We start from the raw sequence: 24,877 nt of genomic DNA, 5'->3' as shown, positions 1-24,877 counted from the left end.
AAGTGAAAACATGTTCTTAGAAATTAGTGCGCATTTCTTGAAAATTAAATGCAGAAATATCTCATTTACATACAGTAAGTATACACACCCCTGAGTCAATACTTTGTAGAAGCACCTTTGGCGGCGATTACAGCGGTGAGTCATCTTGGGTATGTCTGTATCAGCTTTGCTGGGTTCTACTAAGCTAACATATGGAATTGTTTTAAGATTGTCATACCAGGGATAATTTAGCTATTTGATTTAGAGTTTTAGGACCCCTTTAGGTATAAAAAAAGATGTATACATACAATTATTTGATGAAACATTGAATTTGGCCCTACTGCTATTGCCCCATAGAAACTCATTGAATAACAGTTCATATTGAGATGTGTCTGTTACTTGAACTCCGTGAAGTATTAATTTGGGCTCCAATCTGAGGTGCAGTTAAGCTGTCTAACCCCTCGCCAACAGCCAATGAAATTGCAGGGCGCCAAATACAAATCAACAGAAATCTCATAAATCTAATTTCTCAAACATACAAGTATTAGGCACCATTTTAAAGATACAATTCTCGTTAATCCAGCCACTGTGTCTGATTTCAAAAATTATTTACAGCGAAAGCTCCACCAACGATTATATTAGGTCACCACCAACTCACAGAAAAACCCAGCCATTTTTCCAGCCAAAGAGAGGAGTCACAAAAAGCACAAACAGAGATAAAATTAATCACTAACCTTTGATGATCTTCATCAGATGACACTCATAGGACTTCATGTTACACAATACGTTTTGTTTTGTTCGATAAAGTGCATATTTATATCAAAAAATCTCATTTTACAATGGCACGTTACGTTCAGTGGTTCTAAAACCTGCGGTGATTGTGCAGAGAGCCACATGAATTCACAGAAATAAAAATTCTAGTGTTGCATGGAACTTTACATACACTTCTCCTTAATGTAACCGCTGTGTCAGATTTCAAAAAACTTTACAGAAAAAGCATAATCTGAGAACGGCTCTCAGAGCCCAAACCAGGCAGAGAAATATCCGCCATGTTGGGTAGTCAACATTATTCATAAATAGCATTATAAATATTCACTTACCTTTGATGATCTTCATCAGAATGCACTCCCAGGAATCGACGCTAGCGTCCCACCTGGCCAACATCCAGTGAGATTGCAGAGCACCAAATTCAAATACAGAAATACTCATTATAAAAATTCAGAAAATATACATCTACTTTACATTGGTTTAAAGATTAACTTCTTGTGAATCCAACCACGGTGCCAGATTTTTTAAAATGCTTTACGGCGAAAGCATACCTTACAATTATTTGAAAACATAGCCCAGCAGACAAATCCTTACAAACAGTAACCAGTCAAGTAGAAGAGTTACACAAGTCATAAATAGAGATAAAATTAATCACTTACCTTTGATGATCTTCATATGTTTGCACCCAGAAAACATTTATTTATCCAATAAAGGTTCCTTTTGTTCAATAAAGTCTCTCTTTATATCCGAAAACCTCCATTTTGTTAACGTTTTCTTCAGTAATCCACAGGCTCAAACGCAGTCACAACAGGCAGACAAATAATCCTAATTGTATCCGTAAAGTTCATAGAAACATGTCAAATGATGTTTATATTCAATCCTCGGGTTGTTTTTAGCCTAAATAATTGATAATATTTCAACCGGGCAATAACGTAGTTAATATAAAAGGTAAACAAGAAAGGCACTCTCTCGGTCGTGCGCATGAAAAAGCTCTGTGACACGGCAGGGTCCACTCATTCAGACTGCTCTTACTCCCTCACTTTTCAGAATACAAGCCCGAAACAATTTCTAAAGACTGACATCTAGTGGAAGGCATAGGAACTGCAATTTGAGTCCTAAGTCAATGGATACTGTAATGGCATTGAATAGAAAACTGAATAGAAAACAACAACAAAAAATCCTACTTCCTGAATGGATTTTCCCAGGTTTTTGCCTGCCAAATAAGTTCTGTTATACATTATTTTAACAGTTTTGGAAACGTTAGAGTGTTTTCTATCCAAATCTACTAATTATATGCATATCCTATCTTCTGGACCTGAGTAGAAGACAATTTAATTTGGGCACGCTTTTCATCCAAATTTCCAAATGCTGCCCCTACCCTAGAGAAGTTAAACATATGGATTTTAATGGGGATGTTTTTATTATACTATTTAGATTTCCACGGAGGCGCGGACATCGACTCTAAGGGGTGAAGTTGGATGGGGAGTGGTGGTGAACAGCAAGCTTAGTCTTTCCACAGATTTTTCAATGGGATTCAAGTCGGGGCTTTGGCTGGGCCACTCAATGACTTTCACATTCTAGTTCTGAAGACATTCCAGCATTGCTTTCGCTGCATGCTTTGGGTCATTGTCCTGTTGGAACGTAAATCTTTGCACCAGTCTAAGGTTGTTTGCACTCTGAAGCAGGTTCTCATCAAGGATTTGCCTGTATTTGGCTCCATTCATTGTTCCCTCTATCTGTACCAGTCTCCCAGTCCCTGCCGCTGAAAAGCATCCCCATAGCATGATGGTGTGATGAGCTGTGCCTGGTTTTCTCCAGACATAGCACTTTGCTTTCAGACCAAAGAGTTACATTTTCACCTCATCAGACCACAGAATCTTTTGCCTGAGTCTTTCATGTGCCTTTTTATAAACTCCAGGTGTGCTGTCATGTGCCTTTTTTATAAACCACAGGTGTGCTGTCGTGTGCCTTTTTTATAAACTCCAGGTGTGCTGTCGTGTGCCTTTTTTATAAACCACAGGTGTGCTGTCGTGTGCCTTTTTTATAAACTCCAGGTGTGCTGTCATGTGCCTTTATTATAAACCACAGGTGTGCTGTCATGTGCCTTTTTATAAACTCCAGGTGTTGTAAGGGCGTTCTTCGTTTGTAGAAAGAGAGTCGGACCGAAATGCAGCGTGTAGGTTACTCATGACTTTAATGAAAGAATGCGAACATGAAATAAGTCAATAACATACTAAGAAAAACAACAAACGGAACGTGAAACTAATACAGCCTATCTGGTGACTATAAAAATAGAGACAGGACAAACACCCACAAAATACGACGCGAACTCAGGCTACCTAAATACGGTTCCCAATCAGAGACAACGATAAGCAGCTGACTCCAATTGAGAATCGCCTCAGGCAGCCAAGCCTAACTAGACACACCCCTAATCAACACAATCCCAATTACTACAAACCCCAATACGAAACACAACATATAAACCCATGTCACACCCTGGCTTACCCAAACATATACCAAAAACACAAAATATAATGACCAAGGCGTGACAGGTGTGCTGTCATGTGCCTTTTTATAAACCACATGTGTGCTGTCATGTGCCTTTTTATAAACTCCAGGTGTGCTGTCATGTGCCTTTTTTATAAACTCCAGGTGTGCTGTCATGTGCCTTTTTTATAAACTACAGGTGTGCTGTCATGTGCCTTTTTTATAAACTCCAGGTGTGCTGTCATGTGCCTTTTTATAAACTCCAGGTGTGCTGTCATGTGCCTTTTTTATAAACCCCAGGTGTGCTGTCATGTGCCTTTTTATAAACCACAGGTGTGCTGTCATGTGCCTTTTTATAAACTCCAGGTGTGCTGTCATGTGCCTTTTTTATAAACTCCAGGTGTGCTGTCATGTGCCTTTTTATAAACTCCAGGTGTGCTGTCATGTGCCTTTTTATAAACCACAGGTGTGCTGTCATGTGCCTTTTTTATAAACCACAGGTGTGCTGTCGTGTGCCTTTTTTATAAACTACAGGTGTGCTGTCGTGTGCCTTTATTATAAACCACAGGTGTGCTGTCATGTGCCTTTTTATAAACTCCAGGTGTGCTGTCATGTGCCTTTTTATAAACCACATGTGTGCTGTCATGTGCCTTTTTATAAACTACAGGTGTGCTGTCATGTGCCTTTTTTATAAACTACAGGTGTGCTGTCATGTGCCTTTTTTATAAACTACAGGTGTGCTGTCATGTGCCTTTTTTATAAACTCCAGGTGTGCTGTCATGTGCCTTTTTATAAACTCCAGGTGTGCTGTCATGTGCCATTTTTATAAACTCCAGGTGTGCTGTCATGTGCCTTTTTATAAACTCCAGGTGTGCTGTCATGTGCCTTTTTATAAACTCCAGGTGTGCTGTCATGTGCCTTTTTATAAACTCCAGGTGTGCTGTCATGTGCCTTTTTATAAACTACAGGTGTGCTGTCATGTGCCTTTTTATAAACTACAGGTGTGCTGTCATGTGCCTTTTTATAAACTCCAGGTGTGCTGTCATGTGCCTTTTTATAAACTCCAGGTGTGCTGTCATGTGCCTTTTTATAAACTCCAGGTGTGCTGTCATGTACCTTTTTATAAACTCCAGGTGTGCCGTCATGTGCCTTTATTATAAACTACAGGTGTGCTGTCATGTGCCTTTATTATAAACTACATGTGTGCTGTCATGTGCCTTTTTTATAAACTCCAGGTGTGCTGTCATGTGCCTTTTTATAAACTCCAGGTGTGCTGTCATGTGCCTTTATTATAAACTACAGGTGTGCTGTCATATGCCTTTTTTATAAACTCCAGGTGTGCTGTCATGTGCCTTTATTATAAACTACAGGTGTGCTGTCATGTGCCTTTTTATAAACTCCAGGTGTGCTGTCATGTGCCTTTATTATAAACTACAGGTGTGCTGTCATGTGCCTTTTTATAAACTCCAGGTGTGCTGTCATGTGCCTTTTTATAAACTCCAGGTGTGCTGTCATGTGCCTTTTTATAAACTCCAGGTGTGCTGTCATGTGTCTTTTTATAAACTCCAGGTGTGCTGTCATGTGCCTTTTTATAAACTCCAGGTGTGCTGTCATGTGCCTTTTTATAAACTCCAGGTGTGCTGTCATGTGCCTTTTTATAAACTCCAGGTGTGCTGTCATGTGCCTTTTTATAAACTCCAGGTGTGCTGTCATGTGCCTTTTTATAAACTCCAGGTGTGCTGTCATGTGCCTTTTTATAAACTCCAGGTGTGCCGTCATGTGCCTTTTTATAAACCCCAGGTGTGCTGTCATGTGCCTTTTTATAAACCCCAGGTGTGCTGTCATGTGTCTTTTTATAAACTCCAGGTGTGCTGTCATGTGCCTTTTTATAAACTCCAGGTGTGCTGTCATGTGCCTTTATTATAAACTACAGGTGTGCTGTCATATGCCTTTTTTATAAACTCCAGGTGTGCTGTCATGTGCCTTTATTATAAACTACAGGTGTGCTGTCATGTGCCTTTTTATAAACTCCAGGTGTGCTGTCATGTGCCTTTATTATAAACTACAGGTGTGCTGTCATGTGCCTTTTTATAAACTCCAGGTGTGCTGTCATGTGCCTTTTTATAAACTCCAGGTGTGCTGTCATGTGCCTTTTTATAAACTCCAGGTGTGCTGTCATGTGCCTTTTTATAAACTCCAGGTGTGCTGTCATGTGCCTTTTTATAAACTCCAGGTGTGCCGTCATGTGTCTTTTTATAAACTCCAGGTGTGCCGTCATGTGTCTTTTTATAAACTCCAGGTGTGCTGTCATGTGCCTTTTTATAAACTCCAGGTGTGCTGTCATGTGCCTTTATTATAAACTACAGGTGTGCTGTCATATGCCTTTTTTATAAACTCCAGGTGTGCTGTCATGTGCCTTTATTATAAACTACAGGTGTGCTGTCATGTGCCTTTTTATAAACTCCAGGTGTGCTGTCATGTGCCTTTATTATAAACTACAGGTGTGCTGTCATGTGCCTTTTTATAAACTCCAGGTGTGCTGTCATGTGCCTTTTTATAAACTCCAGGTGTGCTGTCATGTGCCTTTTTATAAACTCCAGGTGTGCTGTCATGTGCCTTTTTATAAACTACAGGTGTGCTGTCATGTGTCTTTTTATAAACTCCAGGTGTGCTGTCATGTGCCTTTTATTATAATCAAATCAACTGTATATGTCACATACACATGGTTAGCAGATGGTAATGCGAGTGTAGCGAAATGCTTGCGCTTCTAGTTCCGACAATGCAGTAATAACCAACGGGTAATCGAACCTAACAATTCCAAAACTACTACCTTCTACACACAAGTGTAAAGGGATAAAGAATATGTACATAAAGATATATGAATGAGTGATGGTACAAAAGGGCATAGGCAAGATGCAGTAGATGGTATCAAGTACAGTATATACATATGAGATGAGTAATGTAGGGTATGTAAACAAAGTGGCATAGTTTAAAGTATAAACTCCAGGTGTGCTGTCATGTGCCTTTTTATAAACTCCAGGTGTGCCGTCATGTGCCTTTTTATAAACTCTAGGTGTGCTGTCATGTGCCTTTTTATAAACTCCAGGTGTGCTGTCATGTGCCTTTATTATAAACTACAGGTGTGCTGTCATGTGCCTTTATTATAAACTACAGGTGTGCTGTCATGTGCCTTTATTATAAACTACAGGTGTGCTGTCATGTGCCTTTATTATAAACTACAGGTGTGCTGTCATGTGCCTTTATTATAAACTACAGGTGTGCTGTCATGTGCCTTTATTATAAACTACAGGTGTGCTGTCATGTGCCTTTTTATAAACTCCAGGTGTGCTGTCATGTGCCTTTATTATAAACTACATGTGTGCTGTCATGTGCCTTTTTTTTATAAACTCCAGGTGTGCTGTCATGTGCCTTTATTATAAACTACAGGTGTGCTGTCATATGCCTTTTTTATAAACTCCAGGTGTGCTGTCATGTGCCTTTATTATAAACTACAGGTGTGCTGTCATGTGCCTTTTTATAAACTCCAGGTGTGCTGTCATGTGCCTTTATTATAAACTACAGGTGTGCTGTCATGTGCCTTTTTATAAACTCCAGGTGTGCTGTCATGTGCCTTTTTATAAACTCCAGGTGTGCTGTCATGTGCCTTTTTATAAACTACAGGTGTGCTGTCATGTGTCTTTTTATAAACTCCAGGTGTGCTGTCATGTGCCTTTTATTATAATCAAATCAACTGTATATGTCACATACACATGGTTAGCAGATGGTAATGCGAGTGTAGCGAAATGCTTGCGCTTCTAGTTCCGACAATGCAGTAATAACCAACGGGTAATCGAACCTAACAATTCCAAAACTACTACCTTCTACACACAAGTGTAAAGGGATAAAGAATATGTACATAAAGATATATGAATGAGTGATGGTACAAAAGGGCATAGGCAAGATGCAGTAGATGGTATCAAGTACAGTATATACATATGAGATGAGTAATGTAGGGTATGTAAACAAAGTGGCATAGTTTAAAGTATAAACTCCAGGTGTGCTGTCATGTGCCTTTTTATAAACTCCAGGTGTGCCGTCATGTGCCTTTTTATAAACTCTAGGTGTGCTGTCATGTGCCTTTTTATAAACTCCAGGTGTGCTGTCATGTGCCTTTATTATAAACTACAGGTGTGCTGTCATGTGCCTTTATTATAAACTACAGGTGTGCTGTCATGTGCCTTTATTATAAACTACAGGTGTGCTGTCATGTGCCTTTATTATAAACTACAGGTGTGCTGTCATGTGCCTTTATTATAAACTACAGGTGTGCTGTCATGTGCCTTTATTATAAACTACAGGTGTGCTGTCATGTGCCTTTTTATAAACTCCAGGTGTGCTGTCATGTGCCTTTATTATAAACTACATGTGTGCTGTCATGTGCCTTTTTTTTATAAACTCCAGGTGTGCTGTCATGTGCCTTTATTATAAACTACAGGTGTGCTGTCATGTGCCTTTTTTATTTTTATAAACCACAGGTGTGCTGTCATGTGCCTTTTTATAAACTCCAGGTGTGCTGTCATGTGCCTTTTTATAAACTCCAGGTGTGCTGTCATGTGCCTTTTTTATAAACTCCAGGTGTGCTGTCATGTGCCTTTTTATAAACTCCAGGTGTGCTGTCATGTGCCTTTTTATAAACTCCAGGTGTGCTGTCATGTGCCTTTTTATAAACTCCAGGTGTGCTGTCATGTGCCTTTTTATAAACTCCAGGTGTGCTGTCATGTGTCTTTTTATAAACTCCAGGTGTGCTGTCATGTGTCTTTTTATAAACTCCAGGTGTGCTGTCATGTGTCTTTTTATAAACTCCAGGTGTGCTGTCATGTGCCTTTTTATAAACTCCAGGTGTGCTGTCATGTGCCTTTTTATAAACTCCAGGTGTGCTGTCATGTGCCTTTTTATAAACTCCAGGTGTGCTGTCATGTGCCTTTTTATAAACTCCAGGTGTGCTGTCATGTGTCTTTTTATAAACTCCAGGTGTGCTGTCATGTGCCTTTTATTATAATCAAATCAACTGTATATGTCACATACACATGGTTAGCAGATGGTAATGCGAGTGTAGCGAAATGCTTGCGCTTCTAGTTCCGACAATGCAGTAATAACCAACGAGTAATCTAACCTAACAATTCCAAAACTACTACCTTCTACACACAAGTGTAAAGGGATAAAGAATATGTACATAAAGATATATGAATGAGTGATGGTACAGAAGGGCATAGGCAAGATGCAGTAGATGGTATCAAGTACAGTATATACATATGAGATGAGTAATGTAGGGTATGTAAACAAAGTGGCATAGTTTAAAGTATAAACTCCAGGTGTGCTGTCATGTGCCTTTTTATAAACTCCAGGTGTGCCGTCATGTGCCTTTATTATAAACTACAGGTGTGCTGTCATGTGCCTTTTTTTTAATAAACTCCAGGTGTGCTGTCATGTGCCTTTTTTTTAATAAACTCCAGGTGTGCCGTCATGTGCCTTTTTATAAACTACAGGTGTGCTGTCATGTGCCTTTTTTTTAATAAACTCCAGGTGTGCTGTCATGTGCCTTTTTCTCAGATATGTAATCCATCTGGCCACTCTCCCATAAAGGCCAGATTGGTGTGCTGCAGAGATGGTTGTTCTCCCATCTCAGCCAATTAACTTTTTAGTTCTGTTAGTGGTCATTGGGTGCAAGAAAATCTAAAAAATGTCCCACTTTGTAATTTCGGGTTATTGTGTGTAGATGGCGAGAAAAAAATTGCCTGAAGGCACTATCTCTCTGCACATTGTGATATGACGACTGATTGCATGATGGGTAGTGTTTCGCATGTACCAGGAGTGTATTGTCAGTCTGTTATGTATTTGTAGGGTGTGAGCTAGGTGTTTTGTGAAATATGCTTTTTACAACCTAAAATGTGTTCTGATATTGTGAGCTGGGTATTTCGCTCTCTCTCGTTCGTTCTCTCTCTTTCTGTCTCCCTCTATTTTTCTTTCTTTCCCTCTTTCCCTCTTTTGACAGAACAGATGAATTGTAGGCTGAATGTTCAAATTAGACCCATCCATGGAAATAAAGGGGGATGGGAGCGAGGGGGTGAAGTGATGCCGTGTGTTTGTGTGTCTGTGCGTGTGTGTGTGGATTTCTGTGTGAGTGTGTGCCAGGAGATAAATCCATCTTGCTGAGCCCAATATTGTTTTAATGAATGTGTGTGTTGGATCATTTGGAGTCTGAGACGCTGGTTCTCATCTGGCTTAGGTTGGTGAGGAGGGAGAAATAGAAGCCATGATTTCTCACTGCGGACGTGTGTGGGGGTGCCAGCCAGCTGAAGGAGACCACTGGATGTACAGTGTTCAATGTGTTTCTGTAGTCCCTCTCGCTTCCTTTCCTCTTGTCATAATGAACCACAGCTGAAGTAGCTGTGCGTGAACACTGAACTGTTCACTGTCCATATTCACGATAAGCAGGAAGGCTTTAGGAATTATTCCTTGTTAGTGTCTAATCGGGGGAGAGTCTAGATAGACCCTAGTCTAGTAACCAGATCCAGTAGAACTTAGCCCTAGCCTCGCAACGACATCCAATAGTAACCTGCCCAAGCAACATCCCATAACCACAACCCTGTTGTCATGGTAGTTGATTGTTGGAAGTGTATTATTTATCCCCCCTTTCTTTGTCTGTTTTGGTTTCTTTCTCTCTTTCTGTTCTAAGGGTAGTTCATCTCTTATTTCTGGATCATTTGAATGCATCATCATGCTTTTAATGTTTTGGAGATTCCTCCTACTTGATGGATGCACATTCTCCTCTTCCCTTTGTCTTCTTTCCTTCTCTCCCTTTCTGCAATCTTGCCCCCTCTTCATTCTTTCTCTTAAATTTCTTCACTCCCGACTTTTCCTTCTGTTTTCTCCCCTCTCCTCTCTCTTCTTTCTGTTGTCCTTGATGCCGTGCAAAGACAGAGGATAAAGTGACTCCTCCCCCCCTTCCTTCCCACCTTCCTATCTCATCCCCCTCTCCTGTTCTTTAGCTTCACCTCTCACTCCTCGTGTCTCATTCTGTCATCTGTCCTCTTTTTCTGTTCATTTTTCACAATAGTCACTGTTTTTCCCTGTTTTCCTGCATACTTATTTTTGATGCCTTCGGTTTACTCTCTAAATCTCTCTTCTTTCCTCTGCCTCTATCCTTCCCTCACACCCTTCATCCATAACCCATCTCCTTTTCAGCTCATACTTCAGGTAATCAAAGTGTGTGTGTGGCAGGCATGTAGGCATGTGTTTATTGAAAAGATAAACGCAAGGTCCAAAACCTTTTAATGGTATCTATTGTTCCCTTTTCATAGAATGAAATTACATGATTCAAGGATGAATAATAATGACAGAAACATCCTTTGTGTGTGCAGGTACCCTGTGGATGTGTATTGTGCTGAACCCCCACTGTAAGTCGGAGCAGAAGTGTGTGTGGCTGAGACAGCTTAGACGGTGGAACAGCATCGATGTGTGTCCATGGGAGGACGGAAACCATGGCAACGAACTACCCAACCTCACACACGCACTACCGCACGGCAACCCAGGTGAGAAAACGCACACGTAGACAGACAAACATGCACACATCTCACGCACACCTGACCAACACACTGCCTCAGGGCGCCCCTGCCACCCAGGTGGGACAACCACACTGAGCGTGTGCGAGAAAAGCCTCCTTCTTTTTATCATGTTCTCTCTGTCGATCCCTCGCTCGGTCTCCATGCCTCTTTTAATCAACTCTCTCCATGTCTCTGCCCTACGAGCTGTTCTTATTAGTTTCTCTGTCTGATGGAATAAGCCCAATAACCCAAGCGGGGTCTTATAGCTTCGGCTGCCCCTGTCCCTGTCTGAGCTAAATTAGAGAAAATACCCTTTAAAAATTTATCTGAGGCTTCTGAGTAGGAACAGTGCAGTGAATGAGCATTTCACCCAGGAAGCTTTAGCTTTAGGTGGCTGATCAAAGCAACGTTTTTTAATGAATATTTTCACAATGTTCTCTTCTCACATTGTCCTCTTCTTTCGCTCCTCTTTTCTACCCACCCTCACCCCTCTCCCTAATCGCCCTCTCACCCCTCTCTCTCCCAGACTTGTCGTCTCGTCCTCATAGGACAGTGTTTACGAGGGCCATTGAGGCCTGCGACCTGCACTGGCAGGACACACATCTGCAGCGCGTCATCACACATGACCTCTGCACACACACACACTGTCCCCACGACAACCACGGCAGTGGAGGGGCACTGTTTGACGCCCGCGGATGGCCCCTCTGGCACGGTGAGTGTGTATTTGTGTTGACAATTGTTACGCACGTCTCTATGAAGAGGGAACGCAACACCCTGCTACAATTAAACTCTCCGTGAAGTGAAAAAGGTATGGACTGTAGGTGCGAGTAAGAATGACAACAAGCAGAATGTGGTACCGTTTACAAGGACTTTATTCCTTTACACGGTAATTTGGGGAAAAGGGGCTGGACGGAACCAAAGCAAAGAAAGTAAATCTCAAAGCCCCCCCTCTCCTATCTTACCTGCCTACCCACTACTTACCTAATTTAGCACCACCTGGTGCCCTAACCAAAATACAGGGGGTGGTCCACCCAGGTCTTACCTAGTGTGCCTAGACAGCGAATATGCTACGGGTATATGTATGCCCGCGGGCCTCTTGCCTAAGCACTCCCTAGGTGCCTTCCCCTTCCCCCCTGGGAACAAAATGAAACAGAATATTAAACAATTTCACAAACAAACTAAGAAACAAAGGACATCAAATAAGCTCTATCTGAGCAACAAACTCACAAAACATACCAACTCTCAGCAATGAACTCCCAGCAAAACCAACCTCTATCAAAATATCTCTGCAATGACCTCCCAGAAAATCTCTCTACAAAAAGATCTCTCTCCTGAACAGAACACTGGCTTTTATATAGCGTCAGAAGGAATGGGTAATTGGAGACAGCTGCGTCTTGACGAGGGGGCGGGGTCAGCTCTCCAATTAGCCATGGAGTCGACCAATCAGCTGCTTGAGGGATTTCAGGAAGCCATTTCCTGAAATAAACACATGCAAATATACAAACTACAATACATAAACTGGGGAACGTAACACGCCCACCACAAAAATTGCAAACCTAGTTTTGCAATAACAAAAACCAACGCATCCCCAGTTAGTAAACCCGTGATAGAGCGTCAGCAACCACATTCGCCGAGCCCTTCATATAAGCTATCTGTACTTTATATCCTTGTACAATCAGAGCCCACCGCATAAGGCGGCGGTTCTGGTTGTACATTTGTTTCAAGAACACCAACGGATTATGGTCCGTGAAGACCATAACAGGCAAGGCACTGGAGCCCACATATACCTCAAAGAACTGTAAGGCAATCAATAAAGCCAGCGTCTCTTGTTCAATTGTAGAGTACCTTGACTGACACGAGTTGAACTTACGGGAGAAGAAACTGATGGGCCGATCCACTCCGTCTTCATCTTCCTGTAAGAGAACCGCACCCACCCCCACTATACTAGCATCTACCTCCAACTTAAAAGGTTTGTCAAAGTTGGGGGCGGCAAGCACTGGGGCACTACAGTCCTTGGACCACTTGAATGGTACCTTGGGACTAAGCAGAGATGAAAGGGGAGCAACAACCGTCGAGAAATTCTTACAGAATGTACGATAGTACCCTACCATCCCTAGGAATCTACGCAACTGGCGGCGAGTAGTGGGAGCAGGAAAAGCAACAATTGCTTCCACTTTGCCAGTTACTGGGCGCACTTGACCTCGTCCCACTTGTTTCCCTAAGTAAGTCACTGTAGACCTCCCAAACTCACACTTGGCCAAATTGAGGGTTAAAGAAGCCTTCTCCAACCGCTGAAACACACTTTTCAAAGTGGAGAGATGATCAGACCAAGTAGACGAATGAATCACCACATCGTCAAGGTACGCAGTACAATTTGGCACATCTTCAAACACAATGTTAACTAGCCGCTGAAAAGTAGCAGGTGCATTACACATGCCAAAGGGCATCACAGTGTATTGTACGAAGTTATCTGGCGTAACAAAAGCAGATATGTCAGAAGCTCGAGAGGTTAGAGGCACCTGCCAATAACCTTTTAACAAATCTAACTTACTAACGTAAGCAGCAGAACCAATTCTATCAATACAGTCATCTAAGCGAGGTATAGGAAAAGAATCAGACTTTGTAACTGCATTTACGCGACGATAGTCCGTACATAAACGGGACGTACCGTCAGGCTTAGGAACAAGAATACATGGGGAACTCCAGGAGCTGTTACTGGGTTTTGCCATGTCATTCTGTAATAAATAAGCTACCTCACTTTTCATTACCTCCCTTTTCTTAGCATTAACCCGGTACGGATGCTGACGTATAGGAACAGCGTTCCCCACATCCACGTCATGTTCCAAGATGGATGTGCGACTTGGAATGTCCTGAAACACACTGAGAAAACTGTTTATCAATAGGATAAGATCCTTAGTTTGATCCTTATCCAAATGTTCCATTTGAGAGGGTAACTTCTTCAGCATCTCTGAATTACATAGGCGTTCACCTTGCTGTAACGTATGGCGTAACTCCAACCCGTCCTCCTTATCCTCATCTAGGTCCCAGCCAGGCTTCAGCACCACCGCAGCCACACTGGAGACGGCGGGCTGGACCAGCTTACTTGAGGAGCTGTCGGGAGAATTACGCACATAATATGTTTTCAGCATGTTAACATGACACACACGGGAAGAACGCCTTCGATCTGGTGTCTTTATCACATAATTGGTGTCATTGAGTTTCTTTTCCACCAGATATGGTCCAGAAAAACATGCTGACAGAGATGAGCCAGGGATTGGCAACAAAACTAAAACTTGATCCCCTGGTGAAAATGAACGGCCAACAGCCTTTTTGTCATAATGCAACTTCATGCGTTTTTGAGAGAGAGTTTTGGGCTAACGCACATGCGGCGTGCAGTCTCTCCCGCATCTTACTGACATAATCCAATACATTTTTAGGGGCGCTACTGGGTGTAGGAGATAAGATATGCTCCTTCAAAACTTTCAGCGGACCCCGTGGGGTGTGTCCAAACACAAGGTCAGCAGGGCTGAACCCTAAGGACTCTTGTATCGTTTCCCTTATAGCAAATAGGACAAAGGGCACCCCCTCATCCCAATCAGTACTGGTTTCCTTACAATACTTGCGTAGCATTGCCTTCAGTGTCTGATGCCAGCGTTCTAGAGCCCCTTGACTCTCTGGATGATACGGACTGGAGACCTGATGGGAAATACACAATGTCTTTAACACATTTGAAAACAGTTTAGACATGAAGTTGGATCCCTGATCAGTTTGGATTACTTTTGGGAGTCCAAACGTAGAGAAGAACTTCACTAGTGCCTTCACCACAGTCTTAGCCGTTATAGTACGGAGAGGAATAGCCTCTGGGTATCGAGTAGCACTGCACATTATTGTTAGTAGGAACTGGTTACCTGACCTGGTTTTCGGCAATGGACCTACACAATCAATTATCACTCTTTCAAACGGTTCCCCCACCACAGGAATCGGGCAGAGTGGCGCTCGTGGAACTGTTTGATTCACTTTCCCAGTGAGTTGACATATGTGACATGTTTTACAAAATTGGACCACATCAGACTTCAAACCTGGCCAGAAGAAATGACGAAGGACCCGGTTATAAGTCTTTGTGATCCCCAAGTGTCCAGACCACGCCTGGTCATGGGCGAGTGACAGCACCTGCTGTCGGAACGGTGTAGGAACAACCACTTGACACACTTCACTCCAGTCATTAATGGTGTCATGAGATGCCCATTTACGCATCAAAACTCCTGCTTCCATAAAGTAGGCGGTCTCTCTAGTTTTAGCTTCCTCAATGGAAATTACCGAAGCAAAACACTTGCGAAGACTGGTGTCTTCTTTTTGACATTCAATCACCTTCTCAGGGGTGACAGACAAAAGAATGTCATGTAATTGGGGCGCGATTTCGTTTTCCCTGCCTTAGTTTTTACGGGGGTAAAAACTGTCTGCATTGCAGAAGGCATACTCGGTGCATTGTCTTCTACCTCAACATTCTCAAAAATGGAACTAGCCAAATCCACCACATCTCCTAGCTTGCGAGATTGTGCCCTCGTTAACACACAAGCAGGAAAAACATGAGGAAATGCTTGAACCAATTTCTCATCTGTAGTTCTGATTTCTGGATTGTCTACTACCTCTAACACAGGAGTGACATTACCACCAGCAATATCATTCCCTAGTAGCAATTTGACTCCTGATACTGGCAGTGTAGACACTACACCAACACGGAAACGTCCTGATACCAAGTCTGACACTAAGTGGACCCAGTGTAATGGTACAGGTACGTTTTTTGTCTCTATCCCCTGTAATATGACATGCGAGCCACAATAGGTTTCAGGAGACCAGGGTAAAGTATCAGTAACGATTACTGACTGCGCCGCCCCGGTGTCTCGTAGGATTTGGATAGGCTTTTGATCAGCTTGTTCTCCTGTTAAGGAAACAACACCGGCAGAGATAAACGGAGCATAGACAGGATCCGGTTTCTCAAATGCTGAATCAATAACTTGATCCAAGGGACGAGCCAAAGACTTGACTAAACCCAAACTTTTCATTTTTGGGGACGGTGACTGGGACTGTTGCGGTTTATTTTTCAAAACTGGGCAGTCCGCAATCACGTGACCCTTTTGGTGACAGTAAAAACATTCACGGATTTCATGAAAAGGCTTAGGGTTGTCAGCGGTAAAGCGACCTGAACGAGGAACTGATGACGTAATCGTCCGGCCTTCAAAACATGGAGCACCAAAGACAGTCTTGTGTGTCAAAGCGTACTCATCTGCCAACACTGCTGCTTGGGCCAATGTCACCACTTTCTGTTCATTTAAATGAACTACAATTCTATCTGGGAGGTTAATTTTAAAGTCCTCCAACAGCATCAACTCCCGAATATCAGCAAAGGTGTTAGCTTTGCTGGCTGAACACCAGCGACTAAACAGAGACTCTTTGTCCCTAGCAAATTCAACAAATGTACGGTGAGAGGGTTATGAGTTGGTGCCTGAAGCTTATAGACAGCGCTTCAGGAACCACAAGAAACCCTCTCACCGTACATTTGTTGAATTTGCTAGGGACAAAGAGTCTCTGTTTAGTCGCTGGTGGACGAAAGGAGGGGAGGGATTTAGAAGGCAATTTTGGGGATTTTTTGTAGCTTTGGTTTTGGTAGTCTATTGAAATCCCCCCTCCCATCCCTCTTGCAGAGCACGTCCCAACAGCGTGTGCGAGGGTTGATGCGCTGCGGTCACATGGTTATCCCAGGGAAGCCTTGCGATTGGCCATTGCTATTGTCAACACACTCAAACGGCAGCAACAGAAACAACTACAGCTCCTCCGCAACCACAAAAAAGGTCAGTTCATCGTTTCATTTATACTGTTTCACTAAAGGACGGCCTGACTCTCACTCCTGTCTTTGTCTGTACCTGTATGTTAACCATATAATACCAGTGTACTAACTGTAGGGACAGTATATAAACTGTAATATCAATGTACTAACAGTGTATTAGCTGTGTGTAAACCATGTAATAATATTGTACCTGCTGTCTCTAACTCGGAATGATTGGCTATGAAAAGTCAACTGACATTTAATCCTGAGGTACTGACCTGTTGCACCCTCTACAACCACTGTGATTATTATTATCTGACCCTGCAGGTCATCTATGAACGTTTGAACATCTTGGCCATTTTCTGTTATAATCTCCACCCGGCACAGCCAGAAGAGGACTGGCCACACCTCATAGCCTGGTTCCTCTCTAGGTTTCTTCCTAGGTTCTTGCCTTTTTAGGGAGTTTTTCCTATCCACTGTGCTTCTACACCTGCGTTGCTTGCTGTTTGGGGTTTTGGGCTGGGTTTCTGCACAGCACTTTGTGACATCGGCTGACGTAAAAAGGACTTTATAAATACATTTGTTTGTATTAACTGTGGTAATAGTTAGTAGTGTATTAACTAACTAGAGTAATAACAGTGTAACTAGGGCAATAACAGTGTATTAACTGTGTAACTAGGGTAATACCAGTGTATTAACTAACTAGAGTAATAACAGTGTATTAACTGTGTAACTAGAGTAATAACAGTGTATTAACTGTGTAACTAGAGTAATACGTGTATTAACTGTAACTAGGGTAATAACAGTATATTAACTAACTAGAGTAATAACAGTTATCTGTGTAACTAGAGTAATAAGTGTATTAACTGTGTAATAACAGTGTATTAACTGTGTAACAGTGTATTAACTGTGTAACTAGGGTAATAACAGTGTATTAACTGTGTAACTAGGGTAATAACAGTGTATTAACTGTGTAACTAGGGTAATAACAGTGTGTTAACTGTGTAACTAGGGTAATAACAGTGTATTAACTGTGTAACTAGAGTAATACGTGTATTAACTGTAACTAGGGTAATAACAGTATATTAACTAACTAGAGTAATAACAGTTATCTGTGTAACTAGAGTAATAAGTGTATTAACTGTGTAATAACAGTGTATTAACTGTGTAACAGTGTATTAACTGTGTAACTAGGGTAATAACAGTGTATTAACTGTGTAACTAGGGTAATAACAGTGTATTAACTGTGTAACTAGGGTAATAACAGTGTGTTAACTGTGTAACTAGGGTAATAACAGTGTGTTAACTGTGTAACTAGGGTAATAACAGTGTGTTAACTGTGTAACTAGGGTAATAACAGTGTGTTAACTGTGTAACTAGGGTAATAACAGTGTGTTAACTGTGTAACTAAGGTAATAACAGTGTAACTGTGTAGGGTAATAACAGTGTAACTGTGTAGGGTAATAACAGTGTAACTGTGTAACTAGGGTAATAACAGTGTAACTAGGGTAATACATGTGTTAACTAACTAGGGTAATACATGTGTTAACTAACTAGGGTAATAACAGTGTGTTAACTGTTTAACTAGGGTAATAACAGTGTATTACCTGTGTAACTAGGGTAATAACAGTGTTAACTGTAACTAGGGTAATACATGTGTTAACTAACTAGGGTAATAACAGTGTGTTAACTGTTTAACTAGGGTAATGTGTGTATTGATTGCGTAACTAGGGCAATGTGAGTATTGACTAACTTGCGTGTATTGACTGTAACTAGAGTAATATTTGTATTAACTGTGTAACTAGAGTATTAACTGTGTTACTAGAGTAATGTGTGTATTGATTGCGTTACTAGAGTAATGCGTGTATTGACTGCGTAACTTGCGTATTAGCTGTAACTAGAGTATTAGCTGTAACTAGAGTATTAGCTGTGTAACTAGAGTATTAGCTGTGTAACCAGATTATTAGCTGTGTAACCAGATTATTAGCTGTGTAACCAGATTATTAGCTGTGTAACCAGATTATTAGCTGTGTAACCAGATTATTAGCTGTGTAACCAGATTATTAGTGGTGTAACTAGAGTATTAACTGTAACTAGAGTATTAACTGTAACCAGAGTATTAACTGTAACCAGAGTATTAGCTGTGTAACCAGAGTATTAGCTGTGTAACCAGAGTATTAGCTGTGTAACCAGAGTATTAGCGGTGTAACCAGAGTATTAGCTGTGTAACCAGATTATTAGCTGTGTAACTAGAGTATTAGCTGTGTAACCAGAGTATTAACTGTAACTAGAGTATTAACTGTAACTAGAGTATTAACTGTAACTAGAGTATTAACTGTAACCAGAGTATTAGCTGTGTAACCAGAGTATTAGCGGTGTAACCAGAGTATTAGCGGTGTAACCAGAGTATTAGCTGTGTAACCAGAGTATTAGCTGTGTAACCAGAGTATTAGCTGTGTAACCAGAGTATTAGCTGTGTAACCAGAGTATGAACTGTGTAACCAGAGTATTAGCGGTGTAACCAGAGTATTAGCGGTGTAACCAGAGTATTAGCGGTGTAACCAGAGTATTAGCGGTGTAACCAGAGTATTAACTGTAACTAGAGTATTAACTGTAACTAGAGTATTAACTGTAACTAGAGTATTAACTGTAACTAGAGTAATACGTGTAACTGTAACTAGGGTATTAACTGCGTAACTAGAGTAATGCGTGTGACTGCGTAACTAGAGTAATGCGTGTGACTGCGTAACTAGAGTAATGCGTGTGACTGCGTAACTAGAGTAATGCGCGTGACTGCGTAACTAGAGTAATGCGCGTGACTGCGTAACTAGAGTAATGCGCGCGACTGCGTAACTAGAGTATTGCGTGTATTAACTGTGTAACTAGAGTAATACGTGTATTAACGGTGTAACTAGTGACTGTGTAACTACAGTATTATTTGTGTAACTAGAGTAATGTGTGTATTAACTGTGTAACTAGAGTATTAACTGTGTAACTAGAGTATTAACTGTGTAACTAGAGTAATACGTGTATTAACTGTGTAACTAGAGTAATACGTGTATTATCTGTGTAACTAGAGTAATATGTGTATTAACTGTGTAACTAGAGTAATAGCTGTGTAAGTAGAGTATTAACTGTAACTATAGAATAAAATGTGTATTATCTGTGTAACTAGAGTAATACGTGTATTAACTGTGTAACTAGGGTATTATCTGTGTAACTAGAGTAATATGTGTATTAACTGTGTAACTAGAGTAATAACAGTATGTGGTCTGTGTCCTCTCCAGAGCTGCTCCATAAAGGCATGACGTCAGTCACTAACATGGAGGGCTGGGTGGGCCACCCCTTGGACCCTATTGGCACTCTGTTCAGCACCCTACTGGACACGGGACGGGGAGACGAGGAGGGGGGCAACGCCTTCCTAGACTTCTCAGGTACACGTAGGCACACACTTTCTCACTCTCTTTCCTTCATATTTAATGCATTGTAATTCGACAGTTTTTTTTATTCTGCCTCCATCTCTTATTCATGAGCTGTGATTGGAGGATGGCTGAGGAAGAAATTAGTGATGTCATCAGTGATGATTGGGTGTGATTGGTTCTGTCAGACGGGTCCTAGTGTTCCTGTTCTTCTAGGCCAGACACTGTGTGTGTGTGTGTGCGTCATTAAATAGTACCCGCAAAACACCAGTCTTAACGTCAACAGTGAAGAGGTGACTCCGGGATGCTGGCCTTCTAGGCAGAGTTGCAAAGAAAAAGCCATATCTCAGATTGGCCAATAAAAAGAAAAGATTAAGATGGGACACTGGACAGAGGAACTCTAAGAAGGCCAGCATCCCGGAGTCGCCTCTTCTCTTCTCTTTTGTGACGTTGAGACTGGAGTTTTGCAGGTACTATTTAATGAAGCTGCCAGTTGAGGACTTGTGAGGCGTCTGTTTCTCAAACTAGACACTTTAATTTACTTGTCCTCTTGCTCAGTTATGCACCGGGGCCTCTCACTCCTCTTTCTTTTCGAGTTAGAGCCAGTTTGCGCTATTCTGTGAAGGGAGTAGTACACAGCGTTGTAGGAGATCTTCAGTTTCTTGGCAATTTCTCACATGGAAAAGCCTTCATTTCTCAGAAAAAGAATAGATTGAGTTTCAGAAGAAAGTTATTTGTTTCTGGCCATTTTGAGCCTGTAATCGAACCCACAAATGCTGATGCTCCAGATACTCAACTAATCTAAAAAAAGGTCAGTTTTATTGCTTCTTTAATCCGAACAGCAGTTTTCAGCTGTGCTAACATAATTACAAAAGGGTTTTCTAATGATCAATTAGCCTTTTTAAAATTATAAATTACAAGCATGATGGTTGCTGATAATGGGCCTCTGTATGCCTATGTAGATCTCCCGTTTCCAGCTACAATAGTCATTTACAACATTAACAATGTCTACACTGTATTTCTGATAAATATGATGTTATTTTAATGGACGAAAATGCACTTTTCTTTCACAAACGAGGACATTTCTAAGTCACCTAAACTTTTGAATGGTAGTGTACAGTATATACACATACACACACACACACACATTGTCAGTCAAAAGTTTGGACATAACTACTCATTCCAGGGTTTTTCCTTATTTGTACTATTTTCTACATTGTAGAATAATAGAGAAGACATCGAAACTATGCAATAACACATATAGAAAAGTAAAGCACCCCAAACCATCACACCGCCTCCTCCATGCTTCACAGTGGGAACCACACATGCTGAGATCATCGGTTCACCTACTCTGCGCCTCACAAAGACACGGCAGTTGGAACCAAAAATCGCAAATTTGGACTCATCAGACCAAGGACAGATTTCCACCGGTCTAATGTCCATTGCTCGTGTTTCTTGGCCCAAGCAAGTCTCTTCTTATTATTGGTGTCCATGCTTCTACACCTGCATTGCTTGCTTTTTGGGGTTTTAGGCTGGGTTTCTGTACAGCACTTTGTGACATCAGCTGATGTAAGATGGGCTTTATAAATACATTTGATTTGACAGTACTGGTTTCTTTGCAGCAATTTGTCCATGAAGTCCTGATTCAACCAGTCTCCTCTGAACAGTTGATGTTGAGATGTGTTTGTTACTTGAACTCTGTGAAGCATTTATTTGGGCTGCAATTTCTGAGGCTGGTAACTCTAATGAACTTATCCTCTGCAGCAGAGGTAACTCTGTGTCTTCCTTTCCTGTGCCGGCCCTCATGTGAGCCAGTTTCATCATAGCGCTTGATGGTTTTTGCGACTGAACTTGAAGAAACTTTCAAAGTTCTTGACATTTTCCGAATTGGCTGACCTTCATGCCTGAAAGTAATGATGGACTGTTGTTTCTCTTTACTTATTTGAACTGTTCTTGCTATAATATGGACTTAGCCCTATTTGGTAAAAGACCATCTTCTGTATATCACCCCTACCTTGTCACAACACGAGGTGTGTGTATACAGTGGGGCAAAAAAGTATTTAGTCAGCCACCAATTGTGCAAGTTCTCCCACTTAAAAAGATGAGAGAGGCCTGTAATTTTCATCATAGGTACACTTCAACTATGACAGACAAAATGAGGGGGAAAAACAGAAAATCACATTGTAGGATTTTTTATTAATTTATTTGCAAATTATGGTGGAAAATAAGTATTTGGTCACCTACAAACAAGCAAGATTTCTGGCTCTCACAGACCTGTAACTTCTTCTTTAAGAGGCTCCTCTGTCCTCCACTCGTTACCTGTATTAATGTCACCTGTTTGAACTTGTTATCAGTATAAACCTCAAATAGTCACACTCCAAACTCCACTATGACCAAGACCAAAGAGCTGTCAAAGGACACCAGAAACAAGCACATCAAACATAGATAATTGTGAAGCCCTAAGAGACTTTTGCCTTGGTTGAAATAAGTCATTTTGGTGCAGACTGTAGACTATATCCCTATCTGGTGTGTTGTTGCTGGGGGTAAAACTAGCGCCTGGACACCCAGTAGCTTTGCATCACTGAAATGGTATGTTGTAGTGTTCTGGGACAGCGCAGAGCTAATTTCATAATAATGGAGGTGACTGTATTGTAGGTTATTATAGTTTTGTGTTTTTATTTCTATTCGTTTTTAAGGTTTTATTTGAAGTTTAGTTTTAGTTTGTTTTCAGATACACTTTCTTCGTTTTTTTTAAGTTAAAGTTTTATAAAAATGTATTTAGTTTTTATATTATTTAGTTTTTACGTTAGTGACAGACAGAAAGAAGCCTATCCAATACACTGTTTGTGGGGGGATGTCACTTCTTGCCACTGTGGGGCAGTAATGTATAAGGTGATGGGTCAGGTCATAGGTTAGGTTTAAAGGTAGACTCAGTGAGATGACGTAGATACATGAAGTAAACAGTAGTAGTGGGTCAACAACCAGGAGCGTTGAAGCGCGAAGCTAAACTTCTTCACTGTTTTGGTCCAATAGCTACCAGGTTGTAGTAGCGTGAAGCTAAACTTCTTCACTGTTTTGGTCCAATAGCTACCAGGTTGTAGTAGCGTGAAGCTAAACTTCTTCACTGTTTTGGTCCAATAGCTACCAGGTTGTAGCAGCGTGAAGCTAATCTTCTTCACTGTTTTTGGTCCAATAGTTACCAGGTTGTAGCAGCGTGAAGCTAAACTTCTTCACCGTTTTGGTCCAATAGCTACCAGGTTGTCGGTGCCTTTTTAAAGTGGGGGAAAAAATTGTCAGACATGTCGACTGCATGAACTTTACCAAAATGATGTGGTCTAAGCTGAAGTTTTGACTTCAGTCGATTGCAAGTTTTTGCAGTTGCTCCTCACAGACTTCATCCTGCAGCCATCGCCTTCGGAGGCTCTATTGTCAACTAATCATTAGGGTGTTTTTGTTTGACCCACACGAACGTGACCAAATGCATGCCTGAAACAGGGACAAATTTTCCTTAATTTATGTGTACAGTGGATATATACAAATAAATATGATTTGAGGCTCTCTCTAACCGATTCTGCAAGGTGTACATACATAATCATATTATGTTTTCAGTTTGTGATATGGGGGTGGGACATTATGAAGAAAACCTTTTTATAAACAGTGGCAACACCGCCATGTTGATGTGAGCCTTGCTGTTAGAAAACCACATTAGTGTCCGACTGTTGCAGAGTCACCTCCCCCGACTCCACTCCTTGACTTTTGTCTACAGTTGGGTTCTTTAGCCTTGCCACTCCAATGTGCCCAATCTCTGCGGGGCTGCTCGTTATCTCGATGAGTCTATCTGTAAATTATAAAGTCAATCTCAATGTGCCCCGCCAGATTCAGAAGCTTGAAACCCCTATTAGAAAAAAAGCTTGACAACCCCATTCGATTTTTGCCTCTCAAACTAAAACTGAACATAATTCAAGAGGGTTTTATTTAGTTTTTTTGAGTCAAAGATAATAGTAGTGTTTTTTTTTTTTTTTTTATTACAGATTTGTTAATTATTTATATTTCAGTTGAGTTTCAGTTTTAATTTACTATAATAACCTTACTGTATTGAATCTGACAGATTGATCCACAACCTTGCTGTATTGAATCTGACAGATTGATCCACAACCTTGCTGTATTGAATCTGACAGATTGATCCACAACCTTGCTGTATTGAATCTGACAGATTGATCCACAACCTTGCTGTATTGAATCTGACAGATTGATCCACAACCTTGCTGTATTGAATCTGACAGATTGATCCACAACCTTGCTGTATTGAATCTGACAGATTGATCCACAACCTTGCTGTATTGAATCTGACAGATTGATCCACAACCTTGCTGTATTGAATCTGACAGATTGATCCACAACCTTGCTGTTTCACTCTATTAGATTTGGTGACATTTCAAAGACGTGCTGTTTTTTTATGTGGTTTCTTTTGTTCTTTTGTTTTTTTTCTTTCTTTCTACAGGCTCTGTGAGTTCAGCCAAAAGGTTGGAGCCCCACCTCTTCCCAGCACAACACTTCCTGGACGATGGCCAATCGTTCGTAGCACTGGCTGTAGAGACGGCTCTGATTGGCTTAGGGCAGCAGAGGGTGATGCCTGACGGCCTATATGCCCAGGAGAAGGTGTGTCGCAACGAAGAGCAGCTATTGGCCAAGCTCCAGGAAGTGGAACTGAACGATGCCCTGGTCAAGATCTTCCGCAAGCAAGCAGTCTTCCTGCTAGAGGGTGAGGGGGTGACACACACCCACACACACACACA

The 24,877-nt window shown here is 41.3% G+C and overlaps 1 protein-coding gene across 1 annotated transcript in view; it reads left to right on the top strand.

Moving 5' to 3' along the window:
• The window catches only part of LOC115117191 (zinc finger SWIM domain-containing protein 6), a 93,691-nt gene that overhangs the window by 54,657 nt on the left and 14,157 nt on the right, over window positions 1–24,877 (top strand). Inside the window, exons 5-9 of the mRNA XM_065007522.1 lie at window positions 10,656–10,826; window positions 11,365–11,550; window positions 16,541–16,687; window positions 19,950–20,096; window positions 24,583–24,843. Of these exons, the coding sequence (XP_064863594.1) occupies window positions 10,656–10,826; window positions 11,365–11,550; window positions 16,541–16,687; window positions 19,950–20,096; window positions 24,583–24,843 (912 nt within the window). The remainder of the gene's footprint in view (window positions 1–10,655; window positions 10,827–11,364; window positions 11,551–16,540; window positions 16,688–19,949; window positions 20,097–24,582; window positions 24,844–24,877) is intronic.

Source organism: Oncorhynchus nerka, linkage group LG22 (genome assembly GCF_034236695.1).
Source record: "Oncorhynchus nerka isolate Pitt River linkage group LG22, Oner_Uvic_2.0, whole genome shotgun sequence".
Taxonomy (NCBI): domain Eukaryota; kingdom Metazoa; phylum Chordata; class Actinopteri; order Salmoniformes; family Salmonidae; genus Oncorhynchus; species Oncorhynchus nerka.
Note: the sequence above shows the minus strand (reverse complement) of the source record. Positions and strands in the feature narration are given on the sequence as shown.